Source organism: Lontra canadensis, unplaced genomic scaffold (genome assembly GCF_010015895.1).
Source record: "Lontra canadensis isolate GAN:19392208 unplaced genomic scaffold, GSC_riverotter_1.0 scaffold168, whole genome shotgun sequence".
Classification (NCBI taxonomy): Eukaryota; Metazoa; Chordata; class Mammalia; order Carnivora; family Mustelidae; genus Lontra; species Lontra canadensis.
Genome location: NW_022631162.1, coordinates 2,038,882 through 2,054,225, shown reverse-complemented (window position 1 = coordinate 2,054,225; position 15,344 = coordinate 2,038,882). Strand labels below are relative to the sequence as shown.

At 58.1% G+C, this 15,344-nt stretch overlaps 1 protein-coding gene across 3 annotated transcripts; it reads right to left on the bottom strand.

Annotated features, from left to right (window-relative positions):
* Window positions 1–2,215: 2,215 nt before the first annotated feature.
* Window positions 2,216–8,440, bottom strand: KCNJ9 (potassium inwardly rectifying channel subfamily J member 9). Of its 3 annotated transcripts, none has more exons than XM_032845653.1 (3): window positions 8,241–8,440; window positions 5,464–6,329; window positions 2,216–3,083 (listed from the first exon to the last, which is right to left on the bottom strand). In XM_032845653.1, exons 2-3 carry the CDS (start codon window positions 6,308–6,310, stop codon window positions 2,752–2,754), a joined length of 1,179 nt encoding a protein of 392 aa, XP_032701544.1. In that variant the 5' UTR covers window positions 6,311–6,329; window positions 8,241–8,440; the 3' UTR covers window positions 2,216–2,751. The 3 variants fall into 3 exon arrangements, with proteins under 3 accessions (XP_032701544.1, XP_032701547.1, XP_032701546.1); XM_032845656.1 differs by lacking the exon at window positions 8,241–8,440 and adding an exon at window positions 7,720–7,734; XM_032845655.1 differs by lacking the exon at window positions 8,241–8,440 and adding an exon at window positions 7,063–7,156.
* Between the last annotated feature and the right edge of the window lie 6,904 nt (window positions 8,441–15,344).

Genomic DNA, 15,344 nt, shown 5'->3' with positions numbered 1-15,344 from the left:
TGGGTGGCAGCGAGGACAGCAGTCAGGGGAGGGCCCGTTTGTCCACAGAGCCCCTGCGTACGTGCCCACACCCCCCATAGCCGGCATGCGCCCCCCACGTCTTGGCGCCCCTCCCCTCCAGTGCCCCAGGGGCCCCCTGAATGCATCATTGCTTCATGATTCTCTGATCTGAGAACTCGTGGTTGCTCTGCTCCTTTAAGGGGCACCCGGTTTACCTCTTTTAATTCAGTTATTTAAACATTTATTGAGCATTACTAGTGCGCTAAGTGTAATTTTTACAGAAGGGAAACTGAGGCCCAGAGCAGTGGTGTAACTTGCCCAGAGTCATGGAGCTAATTAGCGACAGCATCAGGAGCACACCCGAGGGCTCCCGCCTTCTCGCACTGTACACAGTGGAGCCCTGAGCGGTAACTGAGCGGCAGGGCTGCCAACAGCCCCCTCCTGTCCAGACTCACCTGTTCCACCGAATTAAACCCAATGACCCTGTCCTACACCATTTGTTCTCGAGGGAACAGCCGAGGCCAGGGTCCAGGACCTCATCTTTGACTGACAGTGACTCAGGTAGCCCTGTGACCTGAGGCAGAGCTGTTTCTCTGGTGAACCCATGCTGGCAGCTCTCTCTGACCCCCTCTCCTGCTTGCAGGAGGCCCCGGGACCCACGGGACCTTGGCTTCCCAGTCTGGAATGGAGCCGACTGGGCTGCTTTCCCCCCGAGGGGCTCCGTCTTTTATTAAAGCACAGGGGCAGGGTGTGGCCAGGACCAAGGAGAGGAGGTCACTGCCTGGCTGTGCTGTGGGAGTAAGCGCTTGCTTGGACCGACCCTTTTCTCTCAGGAGGCCAGCCTCAGGCCCCCTCCACCTCGGTCTGTCCCAGCCTGTCGTGGCTCTCCCCTCCCCATCCTGGAGGGCTGCCCCTGGTGATTCTGATGACTGGGAAGGGGTGGAGGTGGGATGGGAACCGTGTCTCGGCAGACAACAGGCCGCAGACACATCCCGATGTTTGGCCTCCTTGCTTCTGCCTCACATCGTCACCCACATTCAATCCCGCCTCTTAAGTCCTACGAGGGCCTCACTCTCGGGTCGCAATGGCCCGTCCTGCTCCAGCCCCAGCCCCTGCCCAGGAACCCCTCGGGGGTTTCCCTATCTCCCCTGTTCATCTTCCCCGAACACCATGCCCCGCTTATCACCCGCGTTTTCCCCTGATGGCTGCGTTCCCAGGCCCAGAGTTTAAATTGTCAGCCTGGGCTTTAGGGTCCCCTTTCCCACCCACAGTGGTTTATAGTTCCGTCTCCACCCACCCCTGTGTCCTCTGTTTCTCCTCAGCAACCCCAGCCCCCCTCCGCTCCCCTCAGCTACTGCCCGGCTTCTCTGCTCCCTCTCAGCTTCTCCTCCGTCCCCTTCAGCTACTCCTGATACAATTCCCAAGTCTTCTGTGTAGTGCCGTGGTTCTCCAAGTGCGGCCCTCAGTCTAGCAGCGTCAGCATGACCTGGGAACTTGCTGGAAAGGCCAATTTCTGATCTCTACCCCAGACCTACCGAGTCAGGAACTCTGGGAGTGGGGCCCAGTGGTCTGTGCTTTCGCAAGCCACCCAGGTGACTGACGCACACTCCGGTTTGGTAACCGCCGGCTTACTCATTCTCCCTAGATTTCCCATCACCAAGCCCTCCTGCCCTCTGCTCCGAGAGAGGGCTCGGGCTCAGTCTGGACCATACCTTGTCCAGTTGCTGCTGGGGCTGACTTCTCTGCTTCCCTGGGCACACTGCACTCTGAGGAGAGGGAGCAGACCTCCGATGCCCACCCCGCCTTCGTGGGGTCCGTGCTCTGTACTTGGTGTGCCCCAAGGAATTCCGGGAATGCCCTGTCGCTGTGCCCCAAGACAAATTCTTCTTTTTTCCGGCGGGCCCCTGTGTCCTAGGTCTAGCGAACTCACTTTCCGAATCTCTCTCCTGACCCTTCCTGCTCCCCAGAATGTCCCCACCCCCTGCCTCAGAGGCACTATTGAGATCTCATTTGCTCTCAGAAAATAGCTGTCCCTGGTTCTCCTTTTCTCCTTTCCAGGCCCTGCTGGGGGGGTCGGGCGCTGCCTGTTTTCCTGCACCAAGGGCAAGGTCATTCACACCCCGCTGAGCCACGCCTGCAGGGTCCATCCTCCTGCTCCCACCGTCACCATGGTGACCCTCATCTCTGCCCACCTACCATCTAGCCTCCACTCCTCCGGGCCAGCTCGGCCACTGCGTCCAGTGAGACAGATGTGCCATACACGGGGAGGCTGGCCGAGGAGACGAGTGGGGACTAAAATCTAGCCCGCGCTCTGCTCCCCAAGCCGTGCGCGCTGGTTTGGGGTGGCATCGGCCTGGAGGTAACGGGTGCCTTTTTAGAACTTCCAAGTCCCTGCTCTCTGGGTTAGCAGCAGCCCCGAGTGCACCACCTCTGTCCGCCAGTTTACGGAGCCCCAGTGGCCCTCACTCTGCTACCACCTCCCCATGTGGCCCACGGCAGTCCACCCTTCGCTCCATCCATCCGCCCCTGAACAGACGTGAAGGACAAACACAGGCTGGCACGTTCCGCCCGTCCCCACCCTCCACGAAATCAGACGCCCTCCCTTCTACTGGATTCTAGGCTTAAGATTCCGAGGGGGCTCCCCAGCTTCAGCACATGCCCAGGGCTCTTGCCTGCCTCCTTCTCAGCCTCTGACATCCAGCTCCCGGGTACCAGCGTCTGGCCCTGCCACAGGGGTCTGGAGGGAACGGGTCACACCTTGGACTCACTCTCTGGGGGCGGCAGGCAGCCGTTCTGCTCCTTGTCAGCGCCAGCCTCTGCCCCCGCCCCCTCCCCGGCCCCCTCCTCCTCCACCTTCTCATCCAGCCGGCTGGGGATGGACCAGTACAGGTGGGCGTCGAGGCGGGCGGCGGCTTCGGCCAGCTCCCGGGCGCTGCACGAGGGCGTGGGCACCTCAAAGGTCTGGTGGAAGCTGGCATAGTCCACCTCATAGAAGCCATCCTCCAGGGTGAGCACGGACGTGAAGCGGTGGCCCCACAGAACCTCGTCCACGAGGTAGGAACTCCGAGCTTGGCAAGTCATTCCTGGGGGGAGGGGCACGGGTCAGGGCAAGTCATTCCTGGGGGTAGGGGCACGGGTCAGGGGGGATGCCAGCCCCGGGCTTCCCTCTCCTGGCTCTGGTTCCACAGCCTGATTCCCACATCGCTCCCTCTCTCCCTCCGCCAGGGCCTCCCATGCCCGCTTTGGGTCCAACCTGTCTTCTCCCCCTTCTCAACTCCTATACCTGCCCAGCTCTCTCTCTTGGGTGAGGGTCCTAACTCAGCCTCCAGCCCATGCTCTCCCCTCCTCTCTGCAGGGGATGCCAATCAGAGAAGCTGAACCTTGAAACTGACCTTAGGGATCTTCTAGTCCAACTTCCCTTTCCACACAGGGCTTCCTACCGGCGCATCCCCACGACTGGGCATCGATCGAGCTGGTGCTTATCACCACCTCCTGGGTGGGACACCTCTTATCGGTTGTTCTTAGTAAGAGCTCAGATCTGCCTCCCCAGGATTGCCACCTTTGCTTTTGCTCCCCTGACTTTTGACACCCATTCGGGAACCTCGGGGCCCGTCGTGTCTTCTCCTCTTCCGGCTGAACATCCCTGGCTCCCTCCACCCTTCTTCAGGTGATCTGGCTTCCAGAAATATTCCTTTCTCGACTGCACACCTGAATGGCCAAGGAGGACCCTTTCAGTACTCTGCGTATGATAAATACCCAGCTGGGGCATGACCCGCACAAGAGAGGGCTCACCTCCTCTCTCTTCCGGCCATGAGGCTTTAGCTAACGGGGCCCAAGATTACGTTACATAAACATTTTTGGAATCAAGATCACAGTGCTGCAACATTAAGCCTGTGGCCAACTAAAACCCCCAGTTCTTTTTTTCACCAGAGCTCTTCAATGCGGTGCTTACATAAGTGATTTTTTTAAAGCCTAAATGTAGAATTTTATATTTATTCCTTTTAAATGTCATCTTGTTGGGTTTTGGCTCATTATCCTTGCTTTTCAAAAGCATTTTGAATCCTGACTCTCTCACCCAAAATATTGCCATCCTTTCCAACTTGGTCTCTCTAGAAAAGTCAGATGAGCTCCCATCCCTATCTCCTCCACGCCACCCTCCCCAGTCCTCTGCAACCCGGGGCTGTGCCCCGTCCTCCCTGCTGGGCTGGGACACTCACCAGGGCAAGCGATCCTCCTTCTACGCCTGGGTCTGTCCCCCAGCCCTTGTCCACCTCAGAACAGGGGAAAATGGAAACCTGAACGGTAGCTAACCAGAGACGGGCTCTTGGCACTGTAAGCCCAGCCCTGACATAGCCTGGGGACATGGGTCACGGTGGTGCTCCTCCTGTGAAGGCTGGACTAGGAAGTGTCCAGTGGGGGAAGGGCAGAAGAGGCAGAAGGGCCGCCGGGGAGAGAGGTCTCTGAGGAACAGAGGGGGGGCTGGGGGCACGAGGAGAAGAGGACTAGGTAGGGACTTGTCTGCAAGGACAGCAGCTGTCTTGGGGCTGGCAGGAGAGTGGCAGGGGCTAGAGCGCAAGGGAAGGTCCTGGGTGAGCAGGGGAAGGAGCCCGAGCTAGAAGGAGCATGGGTGGGGGTGGGGGTGGGGGGGGGATGGGGGCTAGTGAAGAAGCAGTGGGGAGCACTGGGGCAGAGGGTGGTGAGGCAGAGGCTCGGCAGGAAGGGCCAGGAGACGGGTTTGAGGGCACCAGCCTGGGAAGCCCACAGAGGCCACAGCTCAGGCCACAGCTCAGGCCCTGTGCTCACCTGCTACGCTTCTCTCATCCTCCCGCTTCCAGATGTCAAGCCTCACAGCATCTCATCTGTGCCCCTACCCTGGGCCCTCCCACCTGCTCCTGAACCCTGCACTGGGTGGGCCTGCGTTCCTGACCTCACAGGGGCGTTGAGCGCTCCTTCTGGAAAGGGGCCAGAAATGCTAAGACCCTCTATTTCCTTTGTCAGTGGAAGCTGAGAGTCTTTTGATGGGTGGGGAAACAAAGACGGGAGTGAGACCGGCTGTCAGCCTGCTCCTAAGGCCCAGGCTGGGCATACTCTGGGCCATGGGAGAGCCTTGCCACCAAGTTCAGGGGCCTGGACCTCTCCGCAGTGGGAAACCCTCGAACTTACCGTCTTTGCGCTTCTGGAACATCAAACTTTGCAGCGCACTGCCCCGCCCTATCCACTGACCTCCCCGCGACCACCGACAGCCGTCTTAACCTCTCCTCGGGCGGCCTCCCGTCTGCAAACGAGCACGGAAGTGACCTTCGCTAGGACCAGATGAACCCGGAGGCCCCGTGCGTCGGGGCCGCGCAGCACACGCTAGCTGCGTGCGGGCTCCGCGCCTGTGCAGCTCCCGGTGACCACCCCCCAGGGCACACCCCCCACCCCCCGCCAGCCGCAGCCCGCCCCGCCCCCGCCCCTCCGCACCCGTGGCTTCCACCATGCCCTCCAGGATGACCACGATCTCGAAGTCGTCCCTCTCCAGGGCGCGGCGCGACGCCTCCCAGAACGGGCTGGCGGCGTCGATCTCGTGGCTGATGACCAGCGGCGACACGAGGAAGAGGCGGTCGTCGCCCGTGTCGAAGCCCACGCTGAGGTCGGTCTGGTGCAGCGGGATGAACTCGCCCTCCAGCGTCTGGCGCGAGCGGATGAGCTTGGCGCGGATGGAGGCCTCGACGATGTGCGACGAGCGCAGGTCGCCCACGCGGAACATGAGGCAGAGGCGGCCGTCGCGCAGCGACACGACGGCGTGCGACGAGAAGACGAGCGTGGCGGCGCGCTTGTTGGGCTGCGAGATCTTGACGAACATGCAGCCCACCATGAAGGCGTTCACCATGGAGCCCAGGATGGCCTGCAGCAGCAGCAGCGCGATGCCCTCGGGGCACTGGTCGGTGATGACGCGGTGGCCGTAGCCGATGGTGGTCTCCGTCTCGATGGAGAACAGGAAGGCGGCCACGAAGCCGTTGAGGTTGTTGACGCACGGCGTCCACGCCGCGTCGCCCAGGTGCTCCAGGTCGCCGCGGCCGTAGGCCACGAGCCACCAGATGGCGCCGAAGAAGAGCCAGGTGAGCGCGTAGGCGAGCACGAAGAAGAGCAGGCTGAGGCGCCACTGCAGGTCGGCCAGCGTGGTGAACAGGTCGGTCAGGTAGCGGCCCGGCTCGCGCACGTTGCCCTGCTGCACGTTGCAGCGGCCGTCCTTCTCCACGTAGCGCTGGCGGCCGCGGCGGCGCGGGGGCTCGCGGCCCGGGGAGCGGGGGGCGCCGGCGCGCGCCATGGCGGCGGCCGCAGGGGGCCTGCGGGACCGGAGCGCGCGGCGCCGTCAGGCTCGCGGGACCGCGCGGCTCGGAGGGTGCACCCCCCCACCCCCGCCCCGGCCGCCTGCGGCCGCCCCCCACGCCTCCCCGCCGCTGCGCGTGCCCCCCGACGCAGCCTCCAGCCCCCGGACACGGCCCCGGACCCGCTCCGCCGAACTTCACCGTGACCCCGCGCGCGCTCCTCTTCCTTCCCGCCGGCGCCCCGCGCGCGCTCAGCCCCCTCCCACAGCTGCCTACCCTCCCGCAGCCCGCGGAGAAGACGCGCGGGGGGCGGAAAGGCAGCGCGACCTCTGCAGCGGCAGCGGCTGAACAGCCCCGCCCGAGGACGTGCCCACTCCAGGTCCTCGCGGAGCACTAGACCCCTCCCGCTCATCGCTGCTGGGTGTCCGCCCCCCGCCCCCGTCCCCTGGGTTCTTTCCCCCGCCCCCGAGGAGGCAGCCTGGAAGGGGGTTGGGAGGGCGGCAAGAGAGGAGACCCAGGCGGACAGCCCGGGCGCGCAAAGTTCAGCCGGAGTTAGGCTCGTATCCCCGAGGAGTCTCCTGCTCCTCCTGAGCCCTCTTCCACCAGATCTGGCGAAGCACTAAGCCCCCACATTTATCGCCCCCCTCCCTCCGGTTTTTGCCGGCAGCCTCCCACTCCTCACTGACTACCCCAAGCACAGCCCCCACCCCCAGCCATCTGCCCCAGAGCTCATGTTCCAAGGGAAGCCCACCTGAGTTTGCTTCAAATTCTTCCCCCGAGGAGCGATCTGAGCTGCAGTGTACCCTGGGGGAGAGGTCCAGAGCCCCTCCCTAGGCCCCAGACCCCTATAAGGAAAGGTTTAGAAGAAGGACTTGGTTCTCTCCAGCCTTCCCTTCTTCCTGGGGGTTGTTTTGTCCTCCCACTCCAGGGAAACCTGGGTTGGCTGGGGTGGGGGAGGGTGGGGTGGACGGGAGGAATGTGACAAGGACCACAGATGGCCTGGATGTTTGACCAGGTCCTGGGGAGACACCGCCTGGATATGCAACTCCAAACCTAGGTCTCCAGAATTCAAGTTCTGGAATGAGGTGCTCTGCAGCGAGACCTTGGGAAGCCATGTGCGCGCGCGCGCGCGTGTGTGTGTGTGTGTGTGTGTGTGTACTAGGGTAGAGGGCAGGAGGAAAACCCAAAAAAGATAGCTTGGTGCTTAGGGATGACCCCCCCCCCCATTTATGTTGCAAGAGGAGTCAGGGGACACTGGGTCCAATGAAGATTAGGGTCTTCTCCTCCCCCAAAAGTGGGCTTCCCTTGCCCTCCCTGCAGCCAGGGATGTCCTCTAGAAGTTCTCTCTATGCACACAGACTGTTCGGAGACCCCGAGTCATGCAGAGAAGTCCCTGTGTCCCACTTACCCTACTGTCAGCCCCAGGTGGGCTTCCAGATGTTTTCCTAGGGTCTTAGGTAATCTAACCCCCAATCCGCCTGCTTAGACAGATCTGTCTTCCCAGGGGTGGGAGGAACCCCACAGTCTGATCGCTGCCACATCTGTCTTGCTCTCCATCGCCCCAGGCATCTAGGTGGGCCTTAGTTTGATCGTGTCCCCTCCCGTCTTCCTGAGTGGAGGCCGCATGTTTCTCAGTGGGGAAGTAAACGTGTGAACTAGCCTTGATCTCGGCACCTTCCCTCCGAAGATCCCTGTTCCCCCAGCCTGCTCCTTCTTAGTTCTTGTGCATGCTGTGAGCCCTCTCCGGAAGACCCCAGTGCCACGTTTTCCTGGATCTCCCTTTCTCCCCCTAGGGAGTGCTGGCCAGGAAGAGGGTTTATTTTGTGGGAGGGGATCTGGTGAAAACTCCCTCAGGAACAAGCTGTTCCCAAGCCCCCACTTGCCTTGGATTTAGGGGCCCAAACCCAAGTCCCCCGCAACTCAACTCACAGCGTGTGGAGAGGAGAGTAGCCAGCAGCAGAGACCCCCGGGGCGTAGCGTCCATGCCCCTGACACCACCCCTTCCCCGGCCCCCGTGGAGGGTGGGAGCCACCGACACCGTTGTTTCTCCTACATGCAGCGGCAGCTCTGACTAGGACCTGCTATCTGTGTCATCCCCACTTCCCAGGCTCCCCTGCTCCTCTCTTGTTTCCACAGCAACCAGTCTGGGGACAGCTCTGGAGCATCCCCCTCCCCTCCCTGGTCCTGGGTACCACTGGAGGCTGAGCCACACGCCATAGCTATTTTTAACCCAAGTCCCTCCTCCTGGACAACTCAGAGCTCGCCTCCTCACCCCCTCAGGAAAAAAAGAAAAGAAAAGAAAAGCCGGCACGCTCTTCCCTAAGAGGCTTCTTGCTCTGAGAAAATACGGGCCGATGTGTTTGGGAATAAGGCCTTTGGTCTCCCATGGATTCGGAAGGGCCCCTGGGAGCTGGCAGCTCATGACCTCCAGCAGGGGCCTCTGTGTGCGAGCTCTGCTCTCCAGCAGGCACCATCCTGTCTCCAATTTTTGAAGAGGGCGGGCGCCCTGATTGAGAAGGAGGTAGCTAGAGAGGAAAAAGATTCACCTGAGGAAGGGAGGTGGGGTCAAGTGTTCTAACCTTTGTCACTGATTTGTAATGTGACCCAAAGGATTGGCTTCGCTTCCTTGAACCACAGCTGTTCTGTTTTTCACAGGGCAAGGACACGTGCAAATATCCCCTTTCAGCCTGCTTCCCCGGGCGTGCAGATCAAACAAGGCAATAGAAATAGAAGGGCTTTAAAGTGTATTTTGTTAACAGTGAAAAGTCTAGAAACAACCCAAACTTCCGACGGAGAGAAGAGCCCAGGTTAGGGCTTAAAACCGTTCATCCTGCAAACTTCCGTGCACGCCAAGGCCTGGGCAGTGTGCTGGGTGGGGGTGGTTACAGAAATGACTTGGTCTCTGCACACCTGGAGCTCACGGTCCAGTGGGGGGACAACGACGCGCAGACACGTCACAGTAACGTCACTGCCGGTCATTCATCGAGCGGTGGCTGTGGACTAGAGGACTCATCTGACAGCCCACACAGGGACCCCACGAGCTGGGTCTGATCTTCTCCATTTACAGATGAGAAGCTGAAACAGAGAAAGACGATTTGCCAGATGTCACAGAGGCAGAGACGGTGGTTAGACTCACCCCAGTGTGTCGCTGCCAGACCGCGGGCTCGTCACAAAACCACGGGACCTTGGGAAAGCAATAGCTGTGATGTGGGGACATAATCAGCTGCTATGTTCACATATGAAAATGTGCGCGGAAACACAGTCTTGCAGGAAAAAGCAGCATGTACAAACATTCTTGTAAGTTGATCATCACCACAGAAATAGGTGTCAGGACCCCGATAAAAATCAGAGCAGAATTTGGAGAAATACGAATATTTCAGTGCTCGTTTTCCCCAGGGAAATCATTAAAAGCAGAGAGTGGTATACAAATGGCCGTTGTTATGACTGGTACTATCATACCCAATATACTGATGTGTTCTTCTCCAGATTCCTTTAAGTTGGAATAAGAAGATAGGAGCCAGAGGAGAAGGGAGATGTTGAAATGGACACTAGAGGGTTAGAAGCTGCTGGAATGATCTGCTAAATTGGAAAAAGTAGTTCTGTGTAATATAATCTCAGGAGGCAGTGATCTGGGTTCAAGTCTCAACTTCGTCCACTGCTAGCTGGGTGACTTTGAGCAGGTTGCTTAACCTCTCTGAACAGTTTCTTCATCCAAGAAATGAAAATAGCTCTATTGTCCATCTCCTGGGCATTGTCCTGAGGCTTGCATGAGGCAATTCCTGGCACCCTAGAAGTACTCAGTAAGTGCCAGCTGGATCTTCCTTCTCCTCCTTGTTACCCTCATCCCAGGCATCCCCTGAGATCCCCACCCACCCTGGGCTGCCTTCCTCTGCTCTGGTGCCGCCTAGTGAGACCTGCAGAGGGCACTCCTGGTCCACTGCCCTCCTCTCCACAGCACTCTTGCCCATGTTTCTTGTTCCAAGTGGAAATACCACGTTTTCAGCCCAAGATTGGCATCGGGAGGGCTGTTAAAGTCCCAGTCACCATCCCCGTCTCCTGGGTCTGGCCCTGTCACCTGAGCCTTGGGACTGCAAGCCTGCCCTTCTCTGTCCTGCCAAGCGGCTGCTCACGTTGGTTCTGCTGTGCCAGGAGCTCAGAGAGACGAAACCGGACCTCTGGGCAAAAGCTCATTTGCATAGAACTGGCCCCATTTCTTGGGGGGGGGGGATGATGGGGCTGGTAGGGCATTCAGAGGGTACCTGGCAGGCCCCTGCCTCATTCTGGCTGACCACCAGCCCACCTCTGATTTACCCACCCCTGCAGGTCCTGGGACTTTACCCGGCCTCTATCTTCAGTCCCTTGTTTATCACTGAACTTGAATAGAGGGAGGGGAAAGAAAGTTTTCTTAGGTTCCAGGGTACAGAAAAATAGGCAAGATCCCAGCTTTCAGTTTTGTGACAGAGCAAGCAACTTTACAAGGAATTAGTAAAACATGTCAGTTTGGAACCTGAGAATGTTGAGGGTGGGAGGGCCACAGCTGGAGCCACATCGGTGGTCCATAAGGAACCTTGTTACCAAGCAGAAAAAGGAGCCGGCTCTGGGCAGGTTCATTCCTTATGGCATGTAGATTGGAGAGCAAGTGGTACTTTGGAGCAAAAATAAAAATAAAAAGTGGAATCCCTCTAGTGGGCACAACTTTGAACCACGGTGTAAGGATTGGCAAGGTAGATGCAGTTCAGTTCTCAACTTGCCCCCTCTGTGAGTGCCTTTGTGCAGTCCACAAACCGTGCAGCTGTACGTGGGAGCCCGGGGACTAACCAATCTGGGAAGGTTTCCTTGAGCGAGATCATGAGACTTCTTGGGTAAAATCTTGGAGGTGGGAGAGGAAGTATGATGGGAAAACAGGAGATGGTTGAGGATATGGGTTTAATGGAACAGGGGAGGCCCATCTGGCAGAAACTATAATAATTTCCACAACTTCGAGGGAGTCTGGGCCCTAGAAGAGTCAGAGCTGAAAGAGGATATGGTTGAAGCAGTGGCTGCAGCTGGAGGTTAGAGAGACATGGGGAGAAGCTGAGCTCAGCACAAGGACAGGTGGGACCCTACTGGGCCCCTGAGTCTGAGGCACTTTTTGGCCCTTTGGCTCTTTCCAGCACAGCTGGAGGATCAGAGCCTTCTGATATACAGGTCTGTCTTGCTTGATGGGATCGGGTGCCGGATGACCAGGATTTAAAAGTCATGGCGTTCGGAGGTGGTCTAGAATTAGACCAAGTGAGGTCTCTCCAAGTCTCTCTCCAAGTGAGGGATGGGCCCCCGGAGAGCAGACAGGACTAGAAGACCCAGGCATCCCAGCTCCTGGTCCCTGGTTGTTTCTTTATTCCCTGTTGCCTTCCCGCTGCCACAGTGTTTTGGGTATTAATGGAATTTTTATCCATTGGCCCCCACTGGAAAGATACTAGAGGAACCACCTCGTTAAAGAACTTCTAGGAAGAGTCCTTTAGTAATGAGAGCACGTAAGTTATGTCTCGGAAGTGTGAGTTTATGAATATTGCACTTGCTGAAGGCAGAGGGTATGTATATCTAAGCAGTCCTTTCATGACTGGGGCGACGGAGCTCAGTCCCTCTCTCGCAGCTCTCTTCCGTGGTCTGAGTCGTCCCGCTACGAGGTGCCCACTACTCGTGGAAATTGTTGAGCTAAAATGTTGCTCGGAATCCCATAGTAAACACTGGATAGAGTCATCTCTACTCTTTCCAGAACAAGGTCAGAGAAAACATGAAGCCAAAGTTGGAAGGAGTGAGTCCAAAAGAAGCAATTGAGAATGAGAAAGACACCATTTGCTAAGCTGACGGAAGAGGAGAGGTCTTCAGAGAGAGATGGTTCCCCTGACTGCCATTTAGAGGTGACCCAGAACAGGTCCTCGCTGCACCGGTGCGGCGTGGGTCCCAGGAGACCATCTTACATGGTGGGCAGGGACTTCACAACCCTGGCCGATTTGTCACGCTAACCTGTGCCCATGTCGACAATTCAGATTCTATTTAACACACGAAGATTCACTCTAGCGTTACCCTGAGACAAGCCTTGGAGTCAAACACATATGCATTCGAGTTCCAGAACTGACATCTTCTAGCTACGTTACCATAGGCAAGTCACCCAGCCTCTCAGAAGCTGGCTTTCCCACCTCAGGTAATACATCTATCTCGTGTGGTAAACACTCACGGATGTCCCAAGTCCTTTGCCATTGGTTCCCTACTGGCTTCCTAGTGACTATCTCAGAACTTCTTTTTAATTTTTTTAATACATGTTAGCTTTATGCCCAACATAGGGCTTGAACTCACAATCTGACCCTGAGATCGAGAGTCACATGCTCTACCAACTGAGCCAGCCAGGCGCCCTTAAGACTTCTTTGTTTTGTTCAAAAATTTTTTAAAAAAATTTATTTGACAGAGAGAGACACAGCGAGAGAGGGAACTCGAGAGAGGGAGAGGGAGAAGCAGGCTTCCCACTGAGCAGGGAGCCCGATGTGGGGCTCGATCCCAGGACCCTGAGATCATGACCCAAGCCGGAATCAAGAGTCAGACAGCTAACTGGCTGAGCCCCCCAGGCTCCCTTAAGTCACTCTTTTAAAATTAGAAACCTATAGCTCAATGCCAGTTATCTGTGTTTCCCACAGTCTTGTACCATGCTGTTCTAGAACTTCTAAGCTCTTTCTAATGCCCAGCCCCATCCTCACCCTGATTTTTAGCAAATGGCTCTTCTGTTCTATAGGAAAGGCAAAGACCATTTGGAAAGAACTTCCCCAGAGACTTCTCCCTCACCAGAAGGTATCTCTTCTGCTCCTACCCTTGGGTTCCTTCCTCCCTGAGTGTCAGGGAGCTTGAACTGTGCCCAGTAAGCAAGGGGCACCCTGTTTGGGGTTTGATAGAAGAACACAGGGACTGACATGATGATGACAGGCTGCCTCTTTCTTTGAGAATGGAGGAAAGGGTGAAGGGTAGGTCTAGGTCCTGGGCTGTTAGTGACCTTCCTGATTCTGGTAGTGGCCTTGAAATAGAAAGGGACATCCAAGAGAAATTCAGCAAAGGGAGACCTGGCAGGACTTGGTCGCTTAGCTGACATATAAAGGGATGGGGGGGAGGGAAGGGTAAAGAGGAGAGGTCACTTCGGTTTTAAAATCTGTTTGGCCAAAAGAAACACAGAAATAAAGAAGTCACGAGGCTCGAGGAGGAAGATGGTGAGTTCGGTCTGGGGCCTGTCCGGTGGAAGTGGGAATCCCCTGCCAGCAGCTGGAACCGTGAGGCTCTAGTGAAAGGCTCAGGATGAAGATAGAGATTTGCGTGTAATCAGTGATGGTAGCCGGAGCGATGTCAGTGATGAAGGCTGGACATGAGACACAGAAAGAACAAGGACACAGGGAGAACAGAGGACGGAACCTTCCATACTGGGGGAGGGAGCTGCTGCAGGTTCGGGTGTGCAGGGCCAGTGGTGGCGGATGAGGCTGGAATGGCCCCAGGTCCAGGTCGTGGCCCAGACCACAGCCCAGTGATGCGGCAGAGAGGAAGGGGGCGGGCCCGAGGGGCTTCACAAAGTCTATGCACTGATTAGAGAAGATGAGGGGAGAGAGGATGAAGGTTCTGGGCTTGCTGTCTGGTTTCCCCTGCAGACCTTCTGGCTCGCCTCCAGATTTATCTTCCTAAAATTCAGCTATGACTTCGTCCTTGGGTCAAGAGCCTCCGTGGACCTCCTTGGCCTCCAGAAGCTCAGAGCTCACCCTGAACTAGCACATTCCTCTCTGTACTCCAAGTCTTCTCCCAACACAAACACTCTGCCTGTGGTAGCCCCTGTAGCCCACTGCCCTCCCCGAGGGGGCAGCCTGTGTGCCCCGTACATTTGCTCATCCTATGGCTTTTAGAAGCGAAACTAAACTAACAATGTCAAGTTTCTTTGTTTGTTTTGCAAGATATGTATCAACTCAGTACGGTAATACTGGTTACTGATCAGTAATTAAATAAGTATTGATGGTGAACAAAATCAGGGAAATAATTCTTTCCTTAATAAATACCAACGTGGGAGATTGTGGGTAAGCACCTCTCAAAACTCGCATTCAGATACGGAAAGAAGTCCTTGGCGATGAAAAGGTTGAGAACTACCACCTGCGCTCTGTCTAGTCTAGGGGGCCAGTGTGAGGCTGTTTCCCACGCAGACTTGTACTTCCGAGGCCCCCCACCGCACCCCAGGACTTTGTGACTGCCGTTCCCTCTGCCACAAACGCCCTCCCCACCATCTCCCAGGACCCGAATCCCCGGCATTCTTTAGGGCCCTTGTCGAAGCCCCACATCTGCCAGGACCCCCTAAGTAGGGCGACCTCGCCCTTCTGCGGCCTCCGGCGCCCCCCGCACCTGCGCTGCGCGCCCCCCCCCAGCGGCCCTTCGGAACCGGGACCCAGCCGGCTGTGGGCGGGGGAGGCTGTTGCGCGCACTTGGCACCCGGGACCGCACGCAGTGCTTAGGGGACGGTGACCGGCCAGGCAGTGGTGCTAAGGGACGGAGCCCCGGAGCCCAGCCCCGGCCGCCCCTTCGCGCCGCGCGTAGGGCCACCGGGCCGTCCCGAGTTCATTTCCAGCTCATTGACTTGGCCCGCCCCGCCCCACCCCGCCCCGCCCCGCCGCGCCCTCTCCCGGTCCTGACACGGCCACCGCCGCCTCCTCCTCTCTCCCCTGTCATCGTGCCAGCGCAGCCCCTATCGCTTCGCCCATCGGTCTCGCGTCCCGCTTCCTCCCGGAGTCTGTCTGGGTCCCGCTCTTCGGGCGCGGCTCTGGGCCCTGCGCCTCCATCTGTCTGGGGCTCCGCTTCCTCGCCCCTGCGCCCCGCCCGCCTCGGCCCCTCCAATCCCGGCAGCTCGGGCCTGGCGCTCCACGTCCCCATTGGCCCGGCCGCAGCCCCCCGCCCCCGCCCGCCGGCCCCCTCCGGGCCCCTCCATTCACACAAAGTTTGGCTCCGGCGCTGCGGAGGGAGGGGGCGGCCCGGCCCGGCCCA

Bases quoted from the DNA above. Each gene is read 5' to 3' on its own strand.
- KCNJ9 (XM_032845653.1), bottom strand. From the start codon at position 6,310: ATGGCGCGCGCCGGCGCCCCCCGCTCCCCGGGCCGCGAGCCCCCGCGC. The intron at 3,084-5,463 runs GTGCGGAGGGGC...CCCTCCCCCCAG, and splicing joins GGGCATGGTGGAAGCCACGG to GAATGACTTGCCAAGCTCGG.